The 15,950-nt window shown below is 44.4% G+C and overlaps 2 protein-coding genes across 10 annotated transcripts in view; both read left to right on the top strand.

Annotated features, from left to right (window-relative positions):
- Positions 1-4,024, top strand: part of rassf6 (Ras association domain family member 6) — a 42,109-nt gene extending 38,085 nt beyond the window's left edge. For both annotated transcript variants that reach the window (XM_055632727.1, XM_055632728.1), the window contains exons 9-11: positions 267-385; positions 483-580; positions 2,826-4,024. In XM_055632727.1, the coding sequence (XP_055488702.1) occupies positions 267-385; positions 483-580; positions 2,826-2,901 (293 nt within the window). In that variant the 3' untranslated portion in view covers positions 2,902-4,024. The remainder of the gene's footprint in view (positions 1-266; positions 386-482; positions 581-2,825) is intronic.
- An 8,713-nt stretch (positions 4,025-12,737) lies between these two features.
- fsd1l (fibronectin type III and SPRY domain containing 1-like) overlaps positions 12,738-15,950 on the top strand; it is an 85,910-nt gene continuing 82,697 nt past the window's right edge. For 4 of the 8 annotated variants that reach the window (XM_055632729.1, XM_055632730.1, XM_055632731.1 and 1 more), the window contains exon 1: positions 12,738-12,846. In XM_055632729.1, coding sequence (XP_055488704.1) covers positions 12,796-12,846 — 51 coding nt within the window. In that variant the 5' untranslated portion in view covers positions 12,738-12,795. Of the gene's footprint in view, positions 12,847-13,492; positions 13,582-15,950 lie in introns of those variants that run through there. The other 4 variants (XM_055632732.1, XM_055632734.1, XM_055632737.1 and 1 more) reach the window with 1 other exon arrangement.

Consider the following 15,950-nt stretch of genomic DNA (forward strand, 5'->3'; position numbering starts at 1 on the left):
CCTGCGCAGACCCCGAACCTCCTCGCCTCCTCGCCTCCTCGACTCCTCACTGTTAACCCATAGAATTTAGCAGGCAGACGCTAAAGACACGAGGTTTCTCACTCCTCCCACAGACAAATGTATGTTACCCAGCAGTTCATCTGAAGCTCCGCTGTAGGGTCTTGTCACACCTTTGCTTACAGGGGCCTTAATCTAACCCTCCCTGCAGTAGGTAAAAGGGGATATCTTTTAAAAAGTTACTTTCTCTGCAAATAACATTGTTACAGAAAAAAAAAAGCTCAAAGATACGTCGTTTCCATTATGGGAGAGACTGCTTCATGGACCATCACGGAAAATAGTCAAAATATATTTAATGGACAAAGATGCTGAGGAAATTAGCATTGACGTAAGTAAGAGTTTAGCAACCACCCATCTGTATTCTCCTCCATGAGTTTCAAAGTTCTGCATTCTAACTGCTGGTTATTGTTATTGTTCCTCTACAGGTAGCTCAGTACATCAAGTTTGAGCTTCCCGTTTTAAATGCAATTCTTCAGAAACTAAATGAAGAGGAGACAAAGTACATTGAAAATGCTCTGCTACGGTGAGCTTTTAATTGTAATGAAGTATTTTACGTTTACTCTGTGAACCATGTGCTAGTTTCTTCAATGATTTGTTGAGCAAGAGGAGGCATGATAGTCTCAGGTTTACTTTGGCAGTTCAGCTTTAGGCTTGAAGAGACGGTGTCTGGATTATCCTGGTGGCTCAGCCTTTGCCTCTGTGGGTGGGCACAGTCTCTCGTTGCCCATGGGCAGGACGTCTCAGGATCGCCCCGGTCACTCAGTCATAGCCTCGGGTAGAGCCCTATCAGTAAAAATATGTTTCTATATCATCCTGCTCCATTAGCTTAGTGTGAGCCATGGCCATGGGCTGTATGTGCGCTCCCACCTGCATCCCTGGGGCAAGTGCCTTCACTGGCACAAAGCAAGAGTGGTTCCATTACTCAAACAAAGTTGTGGGTCAACCTTTGAGTGGCCCACTGTTGCTCCAGGGAGACTTGCAGTAAATGCTGGATCAGCTCCTTCATCATGTGAGTAACCAGGTGGCATCCTGCCCGCATTCTCCACCATTGTGGCATTAGGGATGATGTCGGTTTGACAATGACTACACTGACACACTCGTGGTAGGGGGAACTCACATGATAAGATTTATGTTTGGTGAAGTCTAATGGTGACGAGAAAGTCCAGGTCTATATGGGGGCGCAGTCACTCATCAACTGTGGGCGAGTGAGAGGTCGCAGGCAATTTCAGGCTTGAGCCGGCAGCTCAGTCTTGGCCTTGGAGAGGAGGTGCAGGCTATTATGGGCTTGTCCCAGCATCTCACTCTTGCCTCAAGAGGAGGCACTGATAGTGTCGGGCTTGTCCTGACAACTCAGTCTTACTCCAAGCCTGCAAAAAGAGGCGCAGTGAGGAGGGAGCCCTCCACTTTATCTCCCTTTCTTTCTCTCCTGCCTCTCTCTCTATGTCCTTTGGTTTACATGGAGGAGGTGATGATGTGCAGGTGAGTTGATCCAATAACAGTTAATTGGGCAGAGCTATTTAACTATGACCTCAGCTGAGACTAGATCTGTGTCCAGGGTGCCAGTGCTTTCCACCAGACAGTTGCTGTTCGTGGTTCTGATTGTTGGCTTCTCCTGGCCTGGCCAGTGGTGGAGATCTGATCTCCTCTTAGGGAGGATGCGTCATCACTCTCTAAACCTTTCCTATCCATGGACCTGCCAATGAATTCTAAACATTGTCATTGTAAACAACACTACCACTTTCTCTGGCAGCTCATTTTATATACCCCCAGCTTCCACGTGAAAATGTTGCCTCTAAAGGTACCCCTTTCACCTTAAACATATATCCTTTAGTTTTACACTCCCTTATCCATGATAAAAGAATGACCATCCAGCTCATACGTATATTTGGTAAGGTCATGGATGTCTTTATAATCAGCTCTAAAGAATATCATCGATGTCATATAAATATACCTCATGATTTTATAAACCTTTATAAATTCCAAGAAAGGCAGTCCCAGCTTATCCAGCCTCCTTATTATTCAAGTCCTACAGTCCTGGCACCTTCTTGTAAACCTTTGCTGCATGCTCTCTGGCTTAATCACATGCTTCCTATCATGTGGTCACCAGAACTGCACACAATGTCTCATCAATGCCTAGAACAGCTGTAATAGGATGTCCCAATTCTTGTGCTCTATGTCCCATTTGATGAAGGCAAGCATGCCATATGCTTTCTTCATCGCCTTGTCTACATGTGACACCGCTTTCAGGGAGCTATGTAGTTGTATCCCTTGTTCTCACAGTTCCACAATACTCCTCAGGGTTCTGTAATTTACTGTGTATGTCCTTCCTCGGCTAAACTTCCCAAAGTAAATCACTTTGCACTTGACCGAGTTAAATCCCATCTGTCATTCCTTGGTCCATGTTCCCAGTTTCTTCTAGATTTTATTGTAGCCTCAGATGATCTTCTTCCCTGTCCACCAATGGCACCCGGGTTACTTCATGGTAGTTGGTTACTCCGGCTGCTCCTGTGTGGTAGACTAGTCCAGAAGCTGAGATCACATTGGATCCAGGGTGAGTTAGCAATTGGATATTTAATTGATTTTTGGTGGAGAATGCGGGCAGGACTACACTGGCTACTCACCCAACACGATACATCACTTATCCTCCAGAGATGCTGCCTGACCCACTGAGTTACTCCAACACTTTGAGTTTAGTAGCATTTATTTGGTAAGGTCATGGATGTCTTTATAACCAGCTGTAAAGAATATCACCTATGTCATTTTTACAGGTACAGAATGGAGAAAAAGTCTTTAGTTCAGCAACTGCGAAGACGAATGATGGTGAGGGCAGAAACTTCAGTTTAAGAAATTGTCAGGTCACGATGAAGCTGGATGTCAGGAAATGGCAATGTTCCATTCCATTCTTTTCCATTACACACTGAATTGTGAAATTAGTTACCTAAAGGTCTATAATGATGCATCAACAGGTTTTAATTCATGAACAGTGCATGGAGAGCAAATCACTGATGACATTAATTGAGCTGTACCATATTAATTGAGCTGTACCATATTAATTGAGCTGTACCATAGGGGTATTTCTGCTGCGACCTCCATACCATCCGACTCAATAGCAATTACTTGGCAATTGTGTGAAACAGAACCAGTTTACCCACTTGTCTTTATGAATGGCTTCCCACAACATTTATACAAGTCTACCACTAGAAGTGTTGCCTGAATCTGCCTGAGCCTCAACTGCTGAAACCCTTGCCCACATTTGTTATATTTATACCTAAGTAGTCCATAGTCCCATTGACCTGCTTCCCTCAATCTACCTGCTATATTAGAGCTCTGGGAGGCTGGTGGAATCAAGGGATATGGGGAGAAGGCCGGCACGGGTTATTGATTGGGGATGATCAGCCATGATCACAATGAATGGCAGTGCTAGCTCAAAGGGCCGAATGGCCTCCTCCTGCACCTATTTTCTATGTTTCTATTTTAAAGTAATTGAAACTACTTAGTTCCCAATTCCTAACACACACAAAATTCTGTTCAACCACTGTGCTTGCTTCCTTTCTCTGGATCTTACTAAAATGTTCACACTTGCTTTTAACTGTCTCCATGAATGTTGCATCCTGTTCTGCCCTGAGATAGCTTCCTGTTCTGATTCTGGCATCTTGCCCAACCTTAACTTTAATTACCATCAGCCACGAATAACTTCTGGGCTGAATTGCTGCGAGGTTTTGTCTGATTAAGCTCCTGGATATTTTTCTGTGGGGTTTTTTGGTGCAATTCCATAATGATCCTCAAAGAAATCTGAAAAGATGTGGTTGTAGCTCTGCCTTCCAATGTTCATGAAGTTCATGAAGCTAAGTCACATTTTATATTGTTACTCATAAAACTGAAAGTAAAAGAGAAACAATAATGATTACTTTTTGGTTACTGGTTCAATTTTAAATAAAGTCAACGATGCATGAAACTCAAGCAACAATATATTCTGTTTAATTGTTCTTTCAGGTACGTCCCTGGTCCATTTTTTCTAAATTAAAGACATGTAAATACAAGTTGTGATAACATTGAATGGTTCCAAAATGGAGTTTCTGGGGATATATCAATAACATTAATAATCAGGAATTACACCAAGGAGTAAACAATAAACTACTCCAAGAACTTAGTGGGTCAAGTAGCATCTGTGGAGGCAAAAGGGGTGTGTCAACATTTTGTGTCAGGACCTTTCGCCTGCACAGATGGTGTTTGACCAACTGAGTTATTTTTTTTCCCTCCTGAGTTTGGCATCTGCAGTCTCTTGTTTCTCCCATTGTGCCAAGGAGTTGCGTTTACCAGCAGCTGTTCATTTCTTTACTTTTGGGTACAAACAAAAATTAGCTTCAAACAATTTGATTTAATGATCATCTTATTTAATGTTACTTATTTAAATTAAATGTGCAATGGTCCAATTACCGAAGTAAGACCAATGGCTGAACTCTATTCCAGTTATACGTCTTTTCCCTATTATATTTAAATTATATACTTAAAAGTAAACAGTGAACTTTAACGATCAATTTGTTTGACATTCAGTGTTAACCTGGACATTCCAATGCTACATAAATATCTATTGACCTTTTTTACACAAATCAAGTCCATATGAAAAAATAAGTAAATAATAGTTAATAATAACCTTTTGTAGTTCAATACTGGCACATGATGCTCGGCACAAACATTTGGTGAAATCGGGTGTGACTCTACCACAGGAAGATCAGGTGTAACAAAGGGCTGGATCATGCACAATCTGGTCTGATGGTGTGCTTTTTTTCACAGCAGCCCTTCCATTTTGCATCCGACAAGTTAATTACAAGGCCCAGATACCTGAATCATCATTTAAAATGGAGCAGCCTTCAAATGGAAACCAAATCTGGCATGACCCCACCCCAGGTCATTTTTTATAGCCAGGTGCAAAGATTATTCAGTGCGGAAACATGCCCTTTGGCCCAACTTACCCGCGCTGAACCAATATACCCCATCTACATGTCCCACCTGGCTGCATTTGGTCCATATCCATCTAAACATGTCCAATCCATGTACCAGTCCAAATGTTTCTTAAATGTAGCGATAGTACATGCCTCAACTACCTCCTCTGGCAGCTTGTTCTATACATCCGCCACCCTTTGTGTAAAAATGTTACCCTCCTGGTTCCAATTAAATCTTTCCCCCCTGGTTCCTATTAAATCTTTCCCCCGCACCATAAACCCATGGTCTCTGGTTCTCAATTTCCCTACTCTGGGCAAAAGACTCTGCGTATGTACCCAATCTATTCCTCTCATTATTTTGTACACCTCTATAAAATCACCCCTCATCCTCCAGCGCTCCAAGGAATAAAGTCCTAGCCTGCTCAACCTCTATAGCTCAGGCGCTTGAGTCCTGGCAACATCCTCATAAAGCTTCTCTGCACCCTTTCCAGCTTGACAACATCTTTCCTATAAAATGGTGCCCAGAACTGAACACAATATTCAGTTTGTTTAAGAAAGAACTGCAGATGCTGGAAAAATCGAAGGTAGACAAAAAAGCTGGAAAAACTCAGCGGGTGAGGCAGCATCTATGGAGCAAAGGAATAAGCGATGTTTCAGGTCGAGACAGTTTTTCAGACCTTCTCCAGCTTTTTTGTCTACCTACAATATTCAGGTTAGAACTTTAACACAATACTCAGTTCAGTTTAGTTTATGGTCAAGTGTACCGAGGTACAGCGAAAAGCTTTTATTGCTGCTATCTAGTCAGCAGAATGACAATATATAATTACAGTCAAGTCATTTACAGTGTATAGATACATGATAAAGGAATAAAGTTTAGTGCAAGGTTAAGGTTGTTGCTCTAAATGTGGCCTCATCAACATCTCATATAACTGCAAAATGACCTCCTATGCTCAATACTCTGATGAATGCTAATGAGCCTAAAATCTTTTTTACCATCGTTTCTACCTGTGACACCACTTTCAAGGAACTATGTACCTGCACTCCTAGACCCCTCTACTCTACAACATTCCCCGGAGCCCTATTATTTACTGAGTCGGTCCTGCCCATGTTAAACTTCCCAAAATGCAACTACTCACATTTTTTCATTTCATCAACCATTACTCAGCCCACCTGCCGAACCGATCATGATCCTGCTGCAACTTTTGACAATTATCTTCAATCATGCCATATACATTACCATCCAAATCATTGATATAGATGACAAACAGCAATGGGCCCAGCCCAAACCCTGAGGCACACCACATAATCACAGGCCTCCAGTCAGAAAAACAACCTTTCACCATCATCCTCTTCTTCCTTCGATAGACAATTTTCTATCCATTCAGCAATCTCTCCTTGGATCCCTTGCGATCTAACCTTCCAGAGCAGCCTACCCTGTGGAACCATGTCAAATGCCTTGCTGAAATCCATATACAAAACATTTGCAGCTCTGCCCTCATCAACCTTTTTGGTCACATCTTCATCAGACATGATCGGATTCGTGAGACACGACCTCCCACGTACAAAACCATGCTATCCCTAATCAGTCCTTCTCCATCTAAATACGTGTATATCTTATCCCTCAGTAAACTCTCCTGTGTCTTTACAACCGCAGATGCTATGCCCACTGGCCTGTAGTTCCCAGGCTTTTCTCTGCAGCCCTTCTTGAATAGAGACACAACATTTCCCATCCGTATTTAATAATAAATCTCAGCCAGGGCTCCTCCAATTTCCTCCCTATCTTCCCACGGTGTCCTCAGATATATCTGATATGGACCAGGAGATTTGTCTACCTTCAAATGCATCAGGACCTTCAGCACCTCCTGGACCGCAATAATGACTGCTCTCAAGACATTTCCATTGACTGAACCAAGTTCCTCGGTCCTCACATCTTTTTCCACAGTAAAAACAGTGATATACTAATTGAGAATCTTGCCCATCTAATGTGGCTCCACACAGTTGACTGCTCTGATTCCTGAGGGTTCCCATTCTCTCCCTGGTTACCCTTTTTCCATTTATGTATTTATAACATCTCTTTGGATTATCCTTATTGTTATCTGCTAGAGCTATCTCCTGTCCCGTTTTTGCCCTCCTGATTTTTTTTTGCAGCTTGCTCCTCTGTTCTCGAAACTCCTCCAGGGATACACTTGGTAAGGACATCTGTGCAAATAGACATAAACAAATAAAATTATCCAAAATTATAAATTTACTTGAAATCACGTTTAGGTGTTGGAAATCAATTAACAACTTTGTCAAATAGTGAAGGAAAACAAATGACTTACCTGGACTTACAAAGTCAATTACTGTATTTGAATATTTTCTTCAGCCATGGTTGACGTAAACTTGAGGAGCTGATTGCAAAGTGTGCAGGACATTTAACCTCCATGCTTAGTCTCATGGTGGAGTATTGGTTACATGCAATCCAGCCTATTCTGACCAATGTCAGTGTTACTATTCCATTGAAATGTTTCAACATTTCCATCTTGGTTTTATTGTTTAAACAAGAATTTAACATGTTATTGGAAACTCATTGAAGACTATTAATTCTCTCACATGGGCCAAGTGAACATATCACTAAATATGACTGGATCCATTATAAGGTGAGTCCACACATCTACAAATTTGCCACAGGTTCTCTCTGTTGAAATGCATGGGCACGATGTCATGAGGAATACACACTGACATTAAATGACATGCAGCACATTTTTTTGATATCATTGTTGTTAAATTGAATTGTACAACTATGCTCTTTATGTTGACAGGATAGTACTGTTGGCTTTCTGCAGCACCCAGGGATTAGATTACACACCCCTGCATTTCTCGGCTCTCTGTGTTTGAAAATTGAATCCAGAATAAATCACATTTCCAACTATTTCCAACTCAAATTACACCAATTATGAAATTTAACCGTTGATTCCTGATAAGTCACCCTTGCAATCCCAATAACACATGGGATGATGTAATTTGCTGCGTACCTTTTGCTTGGCCCTTGTTAATCCTCTAAATGCAATATGGAAGTCCAACAGTTCATTAAAATGGCATCTAAGCCCCTGACCTGCCATCTACCCTCAAACTATGATAAATCTCCCCCTAAAGATGATCTTCCTAATTCCCCTCTCGCAAAACTGTTCCCAATTCCCAATGCTGCTCTTAATTATACAGTGCCCTCCATATGGTTTGGGACAAAGACCCATCATTTATTTATTTGCCTCTGTACTCCACAATTTGAAATTCGTTATAGAAAAAAATCATATGTAGTTAAAGCGCACATTGTCAGATTTTAAAGGCCAATAGACAATAGGTGCAGGAGTAGTCCATTTGGCCCTTCGAGCAAGTACCGCCATTCAATGTGATCATGGCTGATCATCCCCAATCTGTACCCCGTTCCTGCCTTCTCCCCATATCCCCTGACTCGCTATTTTTAAGAGCCCTACCTAGCTCTCTCTTGAAAGCATCCAGAGAACCTGCCCCCACCGCCCTCTGAGGCAGAGAATTCCACAGACTCACCACTCTCTGTAAGAAAAAGTGTTTCCACGTCTCCGTTCTAAATGGCTTACTCCTTATTCTTAAACTGTGGCCCCTGGTTCAGGACTCCCCCAACATCGGGAACATGTTTCCTGCCATTTATATACATTTTGGTTTCACCATGTAGAAATTACAGCAGTGTTTATACATAGCCCCCCAATTTCAGGGCACCATAATGTTAGGGACACATGGCTTCACATGTGTTTGTAATTGCTCAGATGTGTTTAAATGCCTCCTTAATGTAGGTATAAGAGACCTCTCAGCACCTAGTCCTTCCTGCAGTCTTTCCATCATCTTTGGAAACTTTTATTGCTGTTTATCAACATGAGGACCAAAGTTATGCCAATGAAAGTCACAGAAGCCATTATGAGACTGAGAAACTAGAATAAAACTGTTAGAGACATCAGCCAAACCTTCGGCTTACCAAAATTGTTTGGAAAATCATCAAGAAGAAAGAGAGCGCTGGTGAGCTTACTAATCTCGCAAAGAGACTGGCAGGCCAAGGAAGACCCCCACAGCTGATGACAGAAAAATTCCCTCTATAATAAAGAAAAATCCCCAAACACCTGTCCGACAGATCAGAAACACTCTTCGGGAGTCAGGTGTGGATTTGTTAATGACCACTTTCTGCAGAAGACTTCATGAACAGAAATACAGAGGCTACACTACAAGTTACAAACCACTGGTTAGCTGCAAAAATAGGATGGCAGGTTACAATTTGCCAAGAAGTTCTTAAAAGAGCACCCACAGTTCTGGAAAAAGGTATTTATGGACAGATGAGATGAAAATTAACTTGCTGTATATCAGAGTGATGGCAAGAGCAAAGTATGGAGGAGAGAAGGAACTGCCCAAGATCCAAAGCATACCACCTCATCTGTGAAACACGGTGGTGGGGGTGTTATGGCCTGGGAATGTATGGTTGCTTTAGGTACTGGCTCACTTATCTTCATTGATGACACAGCTGATGGTAGTAGCATAATGAATTCTGAAGTGTATGGACACATCCTATCTGCTCAAGTTCAAACAAATGCCTCAAAACTCATGGGCCGATGGCTCATTCCACAGGAAGACAATGATCCCAAAGATAGTGCTAAAGCAACAAGGTAGTTTTTCAAAGCTAAAAAATAGTAAATTCTTGAGTGGCCAAGTCAGTCACCCGATCTGAACCCAGTTGAGCATGCCTTTTATATGCTGATAGAAAACTGAAGGGAACTAGCCCCCAAAACAAGCATAAGCTAAAGATGGCTGCAATACAGGCCTGGCAGAGCATCAGCAGAGAAGACACTCAGCAATTGGTGATATTCATGAATCGCAGACTTCAAGTACTCATTACATGCAAAGGATATGCAACAAAGTACTAAACATGACTACTTTCATTTACATGACATTATTGTGTCCCAAACATTATGGTGCTCTGAATTGGGAAGACTATGTATAAACACTGCTGTGATTTCTTCATGGTGAAACCAAAACGTATGAAAATGGCTTTTATTAAAATCTGACAATATGCACGCTAACCACATGTGATTGTTTCTATTACAAATCTCAAATTGTGGAGTACAGAGGCAAATAAATAAATGATGGGTCTTTGTCCCAAACATTATGAAGGGCATTGTATATTACAACCCTCATAGAATGTTGCTCCCAAATCCCCATACTTTATCCTGATGGATCTACCTCTTCAATGTTGAAGCCTAGCATTCACAAGACCCCCACCCCCCAAGAAAAGTCAGCCTCCACCATCACCCACAATGGTAAAGGTGAAAACAACCCAAACCATCACCCATATGTTGTGCTCAGATGACCCTAGTGTGAATCTCTGGAATTCTCTGCCCCCCACATTGTGGAGGTTGTTTCATTAAAAGTATTTAAACTGGAGGGAGATAAATTTCTGCATGTTTGATAGATTGAAGGTGATGTTGATTTGGCCTAGAGGAGGGGTTGAGACAGGGTAGGTCATTCATGCCGTGTTTCCACTTTGAAGGAAATTACCCGAAATTTGGGAAATTCTGGTTGTCCGGGTAATTTTAGGTAAATTGAATAGTTTTGGGAAATTTCCGCATCCGGCCCGTGAAGGGGTGTAAAGGTAATACACACAGCACTGCCGGTTTGGATCTCAAAGGTTTAAACAGAGCGCTGTCAGTTTAATGCATGGGAATTTAAACAAAAAGCTGTTGGTTGCAGCGCTATGGGTTCTAAATAGACAATAGATAATAGACAATAGATGCAGGAGTTGGCCATTCGGCCCTTCGAGCCAGCACTGCCATTCAATGTTACCATGGCTGATCATCCCCAATCAGTACCCCATTCCTGCCTTCTCCCCATATCCCCTGACTCCGCTATCTTGAAGAGCCCTATCTAGCTCGCTCTTGAAAGTATCCAGAGAACTGGCCTCCACCACCCTCTGAGGCAGAGAATTCCACAGACTCACAACTCTGTGAGAAAAAGTGTTTCCTCGTCTCCGTTCTAAATGGCTTACTCATTATTCTTAAACTGTGGCCCCTGGTTCTGGACTCCCCCAACATTGGGAACATGTTTCCTGCCTCTAGCGTGTCCAAACCCTTAATAATATTTTATGTTTCAATAAGATCTCCTCTCATCCTAAACTCCAGAGTATACAAGCCCAGCCCAGCTGTTCCATTCTCTCACTATATGACAGTCCCGCCTTCCCGGGAATTAACCTTGTAAACCTACGCAGCCCTCGCTCAATAGCAAGAATATAGCACTACCAGCTGCAGCGCTATGGGCTTTAAACATAGTGCTATGGCCACAGCGCTATGAGTCACAGACTGTATAACAATGAGTTTTTCGAATTCTCTTTCTCAGTGGAAGTTGAGCCTTTGATTATTTTTCAGACAATGGTAGAATTGTGGATAAGCCTAGTGATGAATAGTTACCATTGGGCGGTGGGATACAGTTTCATTGGGATTGGACTTGATTTTACAGAACGGTGGGTGGGCTCAAGGGGCCGAGATGGAGAGAGGGGTGGAGAGAGGGAGGGGTGGAGAGGGGGAGGGGTGGAGAGAGGGAGAGGAGGGGGAGGAGAGAGGAGAGGGAGAGTGGGAAAGAGGGAAACATAGAAACATAGAAACATAGAAATTAGGTGCAGGAGTAGGCCATTCGGCCCTTCGAGCCTGCACCGCCATTCAATATGATCATGGCTGATCATCCAACTCAGTATCCCGTACCTGCCTTCTCTCCATACCCCCTGATCCCCTTAGCCACAAGGGCCACATCTAACTCCCTCTTAAATATAGCCAATGAACTGGCCTCAACTACCCTCTGTGGCAGAGAGTTCCAGAGATTCACCACTCTCTGCGTGAAAAAAGTTCTTCTCATCTCGGTTTTAAAGGATTTCCCCTTTATCCTTAAGCTGTGACCTCTTGTCCTGGACTTCCCCAACATCGGGAACAATCTTCCTGCATCTAGCCTGTCCAACCCCTTAAGAATTTTGTAAGTTTCTATAAGATCCCCTCTCAATCTCCTAAATTCTAGAGAGTATAAACCAAGTCTATCCAGTCTTTCTTCATAAGACAGTCCTGACATCTCCGGAATCAGTCTAGTGAACCTTCTCTGCACTCCCTCTATGGCAATAATGTCCTTCATCAGATTTGGAGACCAAAACTGTACGCAATACTCCAGGTATGGTCTCACCAAGACCCTGTACAACTGCAGTAGAACCTCTCTGCTCCTATACTCAATCCTTTTGCAATGAAAGCTAACATACCATTCGCTTTCTTTACTGCCTGCTGCACCTGCATGCCTACCTTCAATGACTGGTGTACCATGACACCCAGGTCTCGCTGCATCTCCCCCTTTCCCAATCGGCCATCGGAAGAGGGAGGGAGAGAGGGAGAAGAAGAGAGAGAGGGAGGGAGCCGGGAGGGATGGAGGAATAAGAGAGGGAGGGAGGCAGGGAGAGAGAAAAGGAAGGAGGAGAGAGAGAGGCAGGAAGAGGGGGGGTAGAAAATGGGGGGAGAGAGGGGGGAGAGAGAAGAGAGGAGGAGAGAAAGAGAGGGGGAGAGAGGGGGGGGGGAAAGAGAAAGAGCGGAGAGGAGTGAGAGAGGAGAGATGGAGATGGAGGAGCGTGGGAGAAGGAGTGGTGGAGAGGGAGGGAGGGAGGGACGAGGAGAGGGGAGAGAGGGAAAGGGGGAGGGAGGGAGAGAGGGGAAGAGCAGAAACTGAGACACATGAGAGCAGGTTGAAAAAACGAAGACAACTGTTGGAGGCAATGAAAACTGCCTTGCATAACACTGTTAAAGTGAATAACAGAAGCCGGCAGGTACGGTGTAGTTACATAAATCTGTTTTGCCTTGTTCTTCTTTGTGTTGTTAACTTGTGCCCGCAAAAAAACCCAAATAGCACGCATTTTTGAAAATTTCAGGAAATACCATCAAATTCCAGGAAATTTGGGATTCTATTTAAGGATTTTTTTTTGAGGTGTGGAACCACTGCATTCATGATCGTATTGAATAATAGACAAGCTTCATTGGCAAGGCGACCTACTCCTGCTCCTATTTTCTTTTACTGTGATCTGCACTGTAACCTTGGTCACAGGGGTTGACTTGGGCTTCAGGAGATGAACACTTGCAAACAGGTTTGAGCCCGAGAGCAATATTCCGGTTGCAATGAAATGACCACGTTCACATCATGAAGGAAAAAAAATTGGGGCAACATCGCCAAAATGTTTCACCAAAGACCTAAAATCCCAGGGTCAATTTGTCCCATTAAGTACTTGCAATTAAACGCTGCTCGTTTTTTTATAGCAGGCTCTGCAATGCAATAGTTTTTATTTCACAACTTCTGCACTACGAAGAAGAGAAAACGAAAAGCACAGCACAAAGCAAAGATCCTATGGCAGAGCTCTGCTACAGGATCTTTGGCACAAAGCGCGCGCCGCCTGCGTCACAGTCCGTGACGTCATCCGGCCCCAGTCGCCGGGCGGGCGGGCGTGTTCAGCGCATGCGCGTGGGCTGCCGGCGGCTCGGCTGCTCGCGGAGCCATGGACGCGCAGCGGGTAAGTTGCCGGCACCACACGACACACGGCACGGCACAGACACGGGGGCGCCGGGCCCGCCTGGACCACCATCACCATCACCGTCACCGCCGCCTTGCCACTGGACCCCACTGTCTGGGAAGGCGGAGCCGTTGTTCCCGACAAGTACAGCCCCCGCGACCCTCCCCACCCCGGCCCTCTCACCCATCACCTCCGACCCGACCTCATCCCCCCGCTCTATCCCCCCTGCTCTCTCTCTCCCCCCCGGCCCTGCTCCCTCCCCTCCCCTCCCCGCAGCCTTCTCTCCCTCCACCCGGCCTCTTCCCAACGACCCTCTCCCTGGCCCTACCCCCTCCCCACCATCCCAACCCTTCCCTCCCGGTTTTTGAAACATGCTGTGGGTTGGGTTGTTGGAGAAAGCGACAGGTTATAGTACAATACAATACAATACCTTTATTTGTCATTTGTGTTATGAGGGGAGAGGAGGACGGGCTGGGGTGTTTTGGGAGGACAGTAAGATCGTGATGGAAGACTCCCTCGTGTGTTTGGAGGTAGTTGAGGCCAGTTCATTGGCTATATTTAAGAGGGAGTTAGATGTGGGCCTTGTGGCTAAAGGGATCAGGGGGTATGGAGAGAAGGCAGGTACAGGAGTTGTATGATCAGCCATGATCATATTGAATGGTGGTGCAGGCTCAAAGGGCCGAATGGCCTACTCCTGCACCTAATTTCTATGTTTGGGGGTGGGGGAAGAAGAAGAGGTGGGCTGGGGTCTTGGCAGGTAGGGCGGTTGTCAGATTCAGATCAGATTCAGAGAGATGTTGGTTGTCTTGCTTTTGGAGAATCTGATGAAGATAAGCATGGTGTTGTGGGGAAGGGGGGCGCAATGTATGTATGCATGGTCTGATTTGGTGGGGGTTGGTCATGGAGAGGGAGGTAAAGAAAAAGGTGACCTGGTGTTCTTTTTAGGGAGAGTAGTGAGAGCAGAGGATTGAGCCAAAGTTTTTTGGGGACAAAGTAGAGAGAGGACAAACTCCCACATTTTTTGGGGGATGGAACAGGGCAAGAGATTGACTCGAGTTTTGGTAGGGGTGGCAGATGTGATGGAAAAAGAGATTGGATGAAGTCTGTCTTGTGTGCGGATGAGAACGAAAGATGGGCTGCCTGGACGGCTTTGCTAAATGAAGCAAACGGTGTTAAAATCACAGACAATCAACATGTGACAGTCCAGATTCTGAATGCAAGTGGTTTATTTGCATGGGAAACAGCTTGCCGGCTGTTCGACTGTTTCATACGATCACGGTTTCTCTACAGACAATGCAGCTACATACTCTGCATGGTAGACAATTAGCCATTTAAACATTGATCAACAGTCATTCAAGTTTTTTTTTTCTCCCCAAAAATTAAGAGAACGAGTGCTGTACCATGAACAGAAGGCTGTCTCAATTTATTTAAAATTTAGGGGTGCTATACAATCCCAGGTCTCGCTACTCAACGTTATAGACTGGTTCTCACCAGTCTGTAATTGCATCCCAGTTTGATTCCAAGATATTTCCCATTTTGGGGGTGACAGAGGATTTGCATTAAATTTCTTATCTATATTCAATCGTCTGGGACAATCCGATCACCTCTCACTGTTTCTACTGCCTGCATACAAACTCTTCATCCGCAAGACCAAACCTGCAATAAGGACGGTCAAAATATAGCCCGAGGACGCCACCCTACAACTCCAGGACTGCTATGATCGCACAGACTGGGACCTGTTTGCACAACAGGATACCAGTGGTACAGAGGTAGATTTGGAGGAGTACACATCCACTGTGCTCTCCTACATCAACTGCTGTGTGGAGACTGTCACAGTGGACAAGCAAATTAAGATGTTCCCAAACTGGAAACCCTGGATGAACAAGGAGGTTCAGAATCTGCTAAGGGCACGCAACTATGCCTTTAAATCCAGGGACACTTCTTCCTACAGTGCTGCCAGGTCGAACCTGAACAAAGGCATAAAAAAGGCCAAAGACATCCACAGGCAAAGGGTGGAAGACCACTTCAATACCGCGGACACCAGAAGCATGTGTCAGGGACATCACTGACTACAAGAGCAGCCCCGCCTGCCCCCACGGTGATATCACACTGGCCAACGAACTAAACACCTTCTTTGCCCGCTTCGAAATTGGCAACACCACCAAGAGTGGAATAACCCCGGCCATGGCGGAGGGACAGGCCTTAACACTGAGCACTCAGGAGGTACAGTGCGCTCTGCGTAGGATCAATCCACGCAAGGCTGCAGGCCCGGATGAAGTCCAGGGAAGGGTACTAAAGGACTGTGCTGTACAGCTGGCAGAGGTTTTCAAGAGAATCTTTAATTTGTCTCTATCTCTGGCAACGGTCCC

The sequence above is a fragment of the Leucoraja erinacea genome, chromosome 3 (genome assembly GCF_028641065.1).
Source record: "Leucoraja erinacea ecotype New England chromosome 3, Leri_hhj_1, whole genome shotgun sequence".
In the NCBI taxonomy this organism is placed as follows: Eukaryota; Metazoa; Chordata; class Chondrichthyes; order Rajiformes; family Rajidae; genus Leucoraja; species Leucoraja erinaceus.